Source organism: Cebus imitator, unplaced genomic scaffold (genome assembly GCF_001604975.1).
Source record: "Cebus imitator isolate Cc_AM_T3 unplaced genomic scaffold, Cebus_imitator-1.0 Scaffold952, whole genome shotgun sequence".
Classification (NCBI taxonomy): Eukaryota; Metazoa; Chordata; class Mammalia; order Primates; family Cebidae; genus Cebus; species Cebus imitator.
In genome coordinates this window covers 105,883-116,490 of record NW_016108267.1, presented here as the reverse complement: position 1 = coordinate 116,490, position 10,608 = coordinate 105,883, and the positions used below count along the sequence as shown (strand labels likewise).

The 10,608-nt window shown below is 37.7% G+C and overlaps 1 protein-coding gene across 1 annotated transcript in view; it reads right to left on the bottom strand.

The window, feature by feature from the left end:
- CROT (carnitine O-octanoyltransferase) overlaps positions 1 to 10,608 on the bottom strand; it is a 34,879-nt gene that overhangs the window by 9,624 nt on the left and 14,647 nt on the right. Inside the window, exons 5-7 of the mRNA XM_017521087.2 lie at positions 9,938 to 10,119; positions 9,655 to 9,779; positions 3,303 to 3,411 (exon numbers count right to left, since the gene is read on the bottom strand). Coding sequence (XP_017376576.1) covers positions 3,303 to 3,411; positions 9,655 to 9,779; positions 9,938 to 10,119 — 416 coding nt within the window. The remainder of the gene's footprint in view (positions 1 to 3,302; positions 3,412 to 9,654; positions 9,780 to 9,937; positions 10,120 to 10,608) is intronic.

Below are 10,608 nucleotides of genomic sequence, written 5' to 3'. Positions count from 1 at the left end.
TTTTTTGAGACAGAGTTTCACTCATGTTACCCAGGCTGGAGTGCAATGGCGCGATCTCGGCTCACCGCAACCTCCGCCTCCTGGGTTCAGGCAATTCTTCTGCCTCAGCTTCCTGAGTATCTGGGATTACAGGCACACACCACCATGCCCAGCTAATTTTTTGTATTTTTTTTAATAGAGACGGGGTTTCACCATGTTGACCAGGATGGTCTCGATCTCTTGGCCTCGTGATCCACCCGCCTCGGCCTCCCAAAGTGCTGGGATTACAGGCTCGAGCCACCGCTTTCCAAGAAAAATAGGTCACAGGCTGAATGTAACCCATGAAGCGCATGTGTTCAATTTCTGGAAGAGTGGCTTTGAATAATAATAAGCCTGATTGAATAATTGTGTCAAATTTAAAACACACTAAAACATGTAATGGGAAGACATACAAATATTATCCAAGACACAAAAGCAAATAATTTAAAAGATAAATCTGCCTACATGAAAATTAAGATTGTACAATTTCCAAAATTTGTTTTAACTGGAAGAAAATGTTTGCAACACACATAATCTACAAAGGATTAATGTACAAGCCATATAAATAATTGCTACAAATCAGTAAGAATAAAATAAAATAGCCAATAGAAAAATAGGCAAAAGTAGCTCACAGAAAACACAAATAAATGGACTATAAAATATATAAAAATGATCAACCTAACTTGTAATGAGGAATATGCAAATTTAAACAACAATAAAAACCATTTTTCACCTGTCAGTTCACTAGATATAGCTTTTGTGTGTGGGGGGAGGGGGAGTTGTTTTTTATTTATTTATTTGTTTCTGAGACAGATTCTTGTTCTGTCACCCAAGCAGGAGTACAGTGGCATCATCACAGCTCACTGTAGCCTCAACCTTCCAGGCTCAACTGATCCTCCCACCCCAGCATTCCAAGTAGCTGGGAGCACTCCCAAGTAGCACTATAATGTCCATCTAATTTTTTTAACTTTTTGTAGAGACAGGGTCTCTCTGTGTTGCCCAGGCTGGTCTTCAACTCCTAGCCTTCAGTGATCTTCCAGCCTCAGCCTTCCAAAATGTTGCAATTACAGGCATGAGCCAGTGTTCCCTCCACCAGGTATGTTTTAAGTTTATTAATAACATGTCAGCAATGATTAGGAGAAATGAGTGTCCTCACATAATACTGGCAGAAAAAACAATGCCACTGTGGATGCCAATTTGACTTAAATGTATACATTGGATGATGTGAAAATTTCACTTCTAATATCAAACCACAGATATTTTATCCAAATACATAAAGAGGCATGTTTGAAAACAATTCATTATTTGTTATAGCAACAAGTGGAAACAACTTTAATGTTTTATAGAGAAATGGTCACGTCAACTATAATACATCCATTTGATGAAATTCTATGTAATAGTTTAAAAGAATAAGGTAGATATATTTTTACCAACATGGAAAGATTACATTTACTGTTGATTAAAAGATGTTAACTAGAAAAATAACACTATTTTTAAATGTGCAACTACCCCTGTGCCTCATGTCAACACAATAATCAATTAACTCTAGGCAGAATATAAATACAAATGTAAAAGGCACATCAAAATTCTAGAACATAAAAAATTATCTTCTTGGCACTGGGTTGGGGAAAAATTTTTTAAAACAGGGCACAAAATGTATAATCTGTATGGTAAAGATTAAAAGATTAATAAACTACATTCAAATTAAGAACTTCTGTTGATCAGGAAAATACGTTTAATAGAACATCTTCTATTAAAAGATCAATTATAAACATCTTCTGTGTATTGCAACACACACAATGAAGTAAGAACTCTTACCCAGAATGTAAAAGGAACTCCTACAACATTCATACACTAGCAGACATACTTATTATTATAACTACTTTAGAAAACTGGCATTATCTATTGAAGATGAACGTACATATACCCTATGACTCAGTAAATTCTCACCTGTGTGGTGTGTTCCAGACAGAAATACATGCATGTGTACATCAAAAGACTTATACAAGGATTTCCATAGCAGCCTTTTAAAAATAATAATGCAAACTGTAAACAACGTAAATGATTGCCCCTGGGGAGGAGTGAAAGTATGGAAGAGGGATCTTCTGGAATACTAGGAATGTTCTAATTTTTGACCTGGGTGCAGGTTACGTGAATATTCAGCTGTATATTTCTGTGTGCAATTTTGTACATGTTTGCAATATTTAATAAAAATAAGTTATAAATAGATAATATATATCCAACAATTAGAAAACAATTAGAACTGATTATTTATTAATGATATTAAAACATTATTGTTTATTTAGCTAGGTGTGGTGGTTCACACCTGTAATCCTAGCACTTTGGGAGGCCAAGGCGGGCAGGTCATTTGAGGCCAGGAGTTCCAGATCAGCCAGGCCCACATGGTGAAACCCCATCCCTACTAAAAATAGAAAAATTAGCTAGGCGAGGTGGTGGACACCTGTAATTCCAGCTACTTAGGAGGCTGAGGCAGAAGAATCACTTGAACCCAGGAGGGAGGTTGCAATGAGCTGAGATTGTGCCTCTGCATTCCAACCTGGACACAAAGCAAGACTGTCTCAAAAAAAAAAAAATTGTTTACTTTTTAGAAGTCATTAAGTGTGATAATGGTATTGTATGTGTATTTTTAAAGAGTCCTTATATTTTAGAAATGTATACTGAAATATTTATCATGAAAAGATATTATGTCAGATTATCTTCAAAATAATCCATGGGAAGGTGAGGGAAAGGGTGAAAGAGATATAGTTGAAACAGCATTACTATGAGTTTGTAACTGTTGATGTTAAGAGTTGGTAACTGTTGAAGTTAGGAGATAGGTACACAGGAGTTATCATTATATAATCCCCTATACATTTTGAAATTTTATATACTTTAAAACATATACAAAGAAAATATATACCAGATGTATGTATATACACACACATATATAATACATATTATGTATATTTTAAGCTGGGTATGCATGAAAATTCATTGCAACAGGTTTGGAAAGATGAAACACACTAAAGTAATAACAGTGATTAATTCTGGGGCAGGGAATGGAATTGGTAATATATGTAATGTTTTCCTTTTGTCCAAATTAACATATATATATAGTAAAATTTAAAAATAATTTAAAAATACATAGGTTTTTTTTAAAAAGGCACATATAAAATTCTTATCTTTAAGCTTATTGTCACCTTGAAAGGCAATTCGAAACATGTATATTTTAATTCATGCAACACCTTAAGACCTAATGACACTCAAGAAAGTAGTCTGAAAACCTGAGAAGCTCTGGCGGTGTGATCAAACATCCTTCATGTATTACATCAAAGACAAAAGCTCGGCCTCGACACAGCACTACAATGTGGTTTGGGGAATGCCCTTCACTCTCTGGAAAAAGAAACAGAAAACACAAGCCTCAAATCTAACCTTAAACAGGAATAAACATGCATATCTCCATTAGAAGAAAAGTATACATTCCTCCAATATTTTATTTATCATATAGTCATCACATATATCACATAACAAAAACAATGTATTAATGGAATTGCAGTTACTATGGTATAAATACATACTCCTGACACTTGTTCCATGTGAGACATCTAGAAATCCACAAGTTTCAAACACCCTGAAAATCACATAAATCCCAAACTACTGCAGACATTTCTAGTTTTACTTAGAAATAGAAATGGGAAGGGGAGGAGACCAGAGGAATCTTGGAGGAGAGCCATTTGAATTAACAAGTTTCTCTTTGGGATTATTTTAATGTTAATTAATCGTCAGGAAATTTAATTGCAGTAATATCTAGCTATGATTCCTCAATAAATTAATTTTCAGTAGAAAAGGATACAGTATGCCCGAGTGGCAAAGGAAAAGAATTTTGTCCAGTCTGGTAACACTTGGTAAGCCGCTGACAATGGATTCTCTGACTCCTTTGGTACACATTAACTCCCCAAGAACTGTTTGTTGTAAACTTCAGACTTTTCTGATATAGCCCCTTTTTGAGGTACTTGTCCCTTTTTGCCAAAGATCTTCTTATATGATCCCTGCCCCTCCTTCTAAGAAAAGAAAATGGCAAAAGAGTACGAAAGAGAAGACATACACTGCCACTTGAGGGAAATATACTGGTTGCTATTATTTATGGGTCGGTATTAAGGCCTTTATACACATTATCTCATGAAATCTTTTCATCAGCTATGAGGAAGAACTGTCTCCTAATAACATTACTCTTTTTCCTCTTATATCTTATTTCCTCAAGACCTCGGAGGTGAGGTATGTATTTTCCTTATTCCTCATGGCTACTTCCAAACTATTTCTTCTTTCTTCCCTTTCAAAAACCTCCAGAACCTTTGCCTCTACCACCACTATTCTTATATTGGTGTCATCTCCTGACCACATCCCTTTCCAAGTTTAGGGCTGGAAAAGAATAAACCTTATGCCAAATTAATCAATAAATGGCTGGAAGGGGTGAGGGTGGCAGAAGGGTGCTACCTCAGGATAAACCTGAGGGGATATTTAAGCAGAAAACCGAATGAAGTGAGAAAGTAAGCCATGGAAATATCCGCAGAAGAGTTTTCCAGGCAGAGGAAATAGCAAGCACAAAGGCACTGGAATAAACATGAGCTGATCTGCCTGAAGGAAAACAAGCAGCTGCAGCAGGAAGAAGAGGGTAGAGTGGTAGATAAGGTTGAAGCCAGATCATACTGACCCCAGAAAGTGCTTTGCAGTATGATGGGAAGGAAACCATAAGATGGTTGTAAGCAGGTGAGTGATAATGTGATCTAACTAATACTTTAAAAAGATCACTCCAGCTGCTACATGGAGAACAGATTACAAGGGGGAAGAGGAGGCAGGCAAGATCAGTTAGGAGGTGACTAAAGCCGTCTAGGTGAGAACAATCTAAGGGAGATGGGATGGTGGCTTCAAATGGGGCGTGATACTTGAAGGAGACAAGAGGTGAATTGTTTTCCTTTTAAGATGGGAGATAGTACAGATGGGAGCAATCAAGTAAAGAAAGAAAATGATAAACAGCAAAGAGAGAGGATAATGCAAAAGCAAGGTCCTTGGCTAGGCAAGAGGAAGCAGGACTCAGCACAGATATGGAAGAGTTGTCCTTAAGACTCAGAGCAGTTCATCTGTTTTTTAAAAAGAAAAGAAAAGCATATGAATTTGCAGTAACATATTGCAAGGGGATAGGGAATGGGCATATATTTGAATTAGTATGTTTTCAATGGTTGCAAAAACAAGTTACTACTAACTTAGTAGCTTAAAACAACACAAATTTATTAACTTAGAGGTCTAAGGACCAGAAATCTGAAATGTGTCTTACTGGGCTAAAATGAAGGTGTCATCAGGGCTGTGTTCCTTCTAGAGGCTCTAGAAGAGAATCAGTTTCTTCCTTTTTCCAGCATTTAGAAGCTATCCACCTTCCTTGGGCTCATGAACCCCTTCTTCCATTTTCAAAGTCATCAAGGGAAGATCATAACCTTCTTATACTACCATCTCTTTGCTTCTCTCCTTTGCCTCCCTCTTCCATGAATAAAGACCTTGTGATGAAATACTTTGGGCCCATGTGAATAATCCAGGATAATGTCCCCATTTCAAAGTCAACTGACTAGCAATCTTAATTCCTCTTTACCATGTAACCTAACATATTAACAATTTCAGGGATTAGAAAGTAGACATCTCTGGGGGACCATTATTCTGCCCACCAGTGAAAGGCTGGTAAATGTCATAATGGGAAGATTGCTCATATTTGTGGTGAATAAGAAGAGTTTGTTAGCTAAGAAGAAGGAGTGAGAAAGGCACGAAACAGTGTTCTCTGGAAGGGAAATTCCAAGGAAGATAGCGTAATAGTGCTGGGGACCAACTTGAGATTTAACTGAGATCATTAAGTGAGGTTTTGTGGTTTTCTTTGGCCAAGTAAATGGCTAGAGTAGGTATCTTTAATATGTAGAGAAAAGACAGATTAAAAATTAAACAATGTTTAGGTTTTACCACATTAGTACCAGGGAGGGGTGACAGAGTTTTGAATGTGTATGCCCGGGAGTAATGACGGTGAAGAACCAGAAAGAAGTGAAAATTTGGAGAAGCAGGAATGAAACTGTAAATCACAATGTGGCCAGAGGAACAGCTGAGTTGGATTACTGAAAGACATGAAGTTTCCTAGAGCTATAAAGTGAAGGATATGAGAGCCTATGGATCATCTACAATTGAAAGCTAAAATCATGAAGAATGTGACTGAGGTAGTAATGGAAAGAAAGGCACTGGCACTAAAACAATCAATAGATGAAGGGGAATGAGCAGGAGGAAAGTCACTGCAACAATGTAGTGGTGATATAACCTAGTGACTTTTTTTCCCCCAAAAAAGGCTAAAATTGTTAAGGCAGAAGGGAAAAGAGAAAGGGCAAGGGGAAACAAAAAGGATACCAATGCCTCCCACAAGCCCTATCAAAAAAAACCCTTGAGAGGGTTGCAAGGGAAGTAGTGAGCTTACTGAACAATCAAACTTTAGTAACAATATCTTATAATGGATTTGGCTGATCATGAGCTCCAGAAAGTTCAGCAGAAGGGTTTGGGGAAGTGGTGAGGGTAGATCAGAGCGATGGGGAATCTGGATCAAATTAAACCATGTACAAATCCATGAATCCAGCTGACAAGGGATAACATGGGCAGTCTGGGCTTTTTGTGCAAATGTGGTAAACATGGATGAAAGGTATGACTGAATTCATCTTAATGGTCTCCTAGGGAGTAGGTAAAAACAAACAACAAGAGCCGGGTGCTGTGGCTCACACCTGTAATCCCAACACTTTGGGGGCTGATGTGGGCAGACTACTTGAGCTAAGGAGTTTGAGACCAGCCTGGGCAACATGGCAAAACCCCATCTCAAAAAAAGTACAAAAATTAGCCAGGTGTGGTGGCATGTGCCTGGTCCCAGCTACTCAGGAGGCTGAGGTGGGAGGACTGCTAGAGCCCAGGAGGTTGATGTTGCAGTGAGCTGTGATCACACCACTCACTCCAGCCTGGGTGACACAGCGAGACTCTTCTCAAAAAAAAAAAAAAAAAAAAAAAAAGACAAAAAATGAAAACTAGTTCTAATTATAGCCTCCTTATTAAGACTAACTTCAGTGGCTTAAACTCTGCCCATACTGTCAACACACATCATTTTTCAATTTTCTGGTTTGTTTTTTTTTTTTTTTTTGAGATGGAATCTCACTCTGTTGCCCAAGGCAGAGTGCAGTGGCACAATCTCAGCTCACTGCAATCTCCCCCTCATGAATTCAAGCGATTCTTCTGCCTCAGCCTCCCACGTAGCTGGCATTACAGGTGCGCGCCACTGCACCCAGCTATTTCCAAAACCATAAATCTTGAATCCAACTGCCTACTTACATTTCCATGTAGATGTCTAAAAGGCATGTCAATTTCAACACAGTTTAAAGACCACTTGCTTCTCCTCAAATCATCTCCTCCCACTATTTCCCACCTCATGAATCTATCTACACAGTCATCTACCCTGTTAGCTGCTCAAACCAAATATGTTGAAGTCATCTGATTCCATTTTTCTCTTACATCTTACAACCAATATATGAATATTCCTGCTAACCCAAAATCCAGAATATATCCAGAGTATAATTTCTCACCACTCCAATGCCACCACCCTAGTACAAGTCATTATCCTGACTCACTTGGACTACAGGAACAACTTTCTAATTGACCTCCCTGCTTGTAAACTTATCTCTCTCCTAAAAGTCTATTCTTCAAATAGTAGGCAGAATGGTCTTTTTAAAGCATAAATCTGGTCATCACTCTTTTCCTCAGAACTCACTAAGTTTCCATTCACATTTCAAATGTAAGCCAAACACTTTAACTTGGTTTATAAAGTACTATATGATCTACCCTCTAGTCACCTTTCCAATCTGCCCATCTCCTTCCTGTGTACCCTGTTCCATTCATACTGCCTTTTTAACCTGCCAACTTTATTTCTGCCCAGAGCATTCTGCCCTCAATACACACAAAAAATAACAGCAGCAACGAAAGTCAACTAAACAAAAGAAAGCCAAAAAACTCTCTGGGTCCACCTTATCATTCAGATCCTTGGAATGGCCTTCCCTGACTACCTAACATAAAACAGCCATACAGTTACTCACCTTATTTGAACTGTCTGTATATTATCTGCCATGAATTCTGATTTGTTTCATGTCTACCTCACACTTTATCCCTTTGTCTGTATGTCTTCACATGTAAGCCCCAAAATGTAATAACCATGTCAGCTTAAACCACCATATCAAGAGATGCATTATTAATGAAACCCCATTTTACAAACTATAACTCAAAAGAGTTACTTTATCTAAGGATATACCTACTAAGTGATAAAGACAATTCAAAGCCAGGTATTAATAATATTAAGTTCTTATATGCATATTTTCTCTCTTTGCTATTGCTCTCCTTAATTTTCTCTTGATCATCTTTTCCATTCATATTTGCACATTAAACATTAGACCATGAATAACTCAGTTTCCCTAATCTTTTAATTATTTCACTGGTAACATCAAGGTAAATATATGTGGGCTTGAGGACATTAAATATCTCAAGCATGTAAAGAAGTTTACAAAGAAGAGTTGAGTTCTATATGAAAGTAAGCTCATACTCCTAATACTATGAGCATGACTGGCTATAAATATTGTACTTTTAAATAAAATTTTATGTAAGAAAAAAATCCATTCATAATTACACTCTTCAGAAAGTATAAACTGTGAAAAAAGCAGTTACCACAGCAGAATTTTCCATTTCAAGATAAGCTAGGACACTAAGCAGAAACTGCCATTAAACTGACAGTTGGAAAAAAAAAATTGATGAGTCAATCTGAACTCATGTGTTTCTAAGAAGAGTGACTCCAAGCCAGGCATTGGGCTCATGCCTGTTATCTCAGCACTTCTGGAGGCTGAGGCAGATAGATTGTTTGAGCCCAGGAGTTTGAGACCAGCCTGGGCAACATGGTGAAACTCCATCTTTACAAAAAATATACCAATTAGCCAGGTGTGGAGGTCTGCCTGAAGTCCCAGCCACTTGGGAGGCTGAGGCAAGCAGACCACTTGTGTGCCCAGGAGGTGGAGATTGCAGTGAGCTGAGATCGCAACCTGGGCAGCAGAGAAAGACCCTGTCTTAAAAAAAAAAAAAAAAAAGGAAGAGTGATTCCAGGCTTTCACCTCATATGAGGTGGGGGGAAAAGCAGACTCACGGGGAGACTGTGGCACGATGAGTACATGTAAGCAAACACTCAAAAAGACAATTCAGGAAACAAAAAATGAGGGTAGAAAGAGAAAGAGAATCATCCAGATCACATGTTTCAGGATTTCCTTAATACTCTGATTCTACTATTCAACTAAAGTTTAAACTTTCAAATGATGGAACATAAGCATCAAGTTTGTATTGAACCATGTAAGACACCTTTAGAAAATCCATTCCTATGAAATACATCTAAACTAATCAGAATGATTCAAATATAAGGCTCACAGAAAACCTTTGTCAAAGCCCCAACAGTAATATTCTTCAAAAGTGTATGTTCCATCATGTCATAGTAGACTACCCAAATTCCAACACCTTTACTAAAAAAATACCTGCATTTTTACTTACCAGTACTAAAATAATTCATAATTGAGTCTCTTGTAATTCCTGGAACCTTGCAGGTAGAAAACAGCATTCGGAATTGATTCATATCTAGAGGAGTATTTCCAACTTTGTGAACAGGCAGTTTTTCTCTATTTAAAAAGAAGTATTTTGATCAAGAAGTCATTATAAAATTTAAAAAGCAGCCACAACTGAAGTATTCATCCCCAAATAAGAAAATTAAGCTTCTCAACATTTTGCCACCTGAGACTTCAGGTAAGCCTGTTACTAAATTCACACAAGTCCTTACTTTCTTAATAGTTGCCAGTAGTTCAAATTATGCCAAAGAATTATACTTCCTCTTTCTAATTGAGTGCCTTCCTTTGGAGGCCAGTAGTGTTCAAAATGAGGTGCAGGACCCGCAAAGTTGACATTCAGTTGTGATGGTATACGAACATCCAGATAGGCAACATTCAGCCACCACTCTTCCAGCTAAAAGAAATTGAGAACATCAGCTTAATGTTCTTCATAATACATGAATGTGTAACTACTGGCAATTTTAAAAGGCAAGGTACGTTTGTTAAATTTTTCAACATTTAAAAACATGTCTTCTGGCTGGGCAAGCTGACTCACACCTATAATCCCAGCACTCTGGGAGGCCAAGTGGGAGAAACGCTTCAGGCCAGGACCTTGAGGCCAGCCTGGGCAACATAGAGAGACCCTGTCTCTACTGGAAAAAAAAAAAAACTAAATTTAGCTGGGTATGCGTATAGTCCTAGCTACTCAAGAGTCTGAGGCAGGAGGATCACCTGAGGCTCCAGGAGTTCAAGGCTGGAGTGATCTGATTATACCACTGTACTCCAGCCTAGGTGACAGAAAGACCTTGTCTCAAAAAATGAATTAAATAAATAAAAACATGATTCTTGTTTTAAACCATCATAGATATGGAGAAATGTTATTGTGATAATTTCCTTTTTTGGG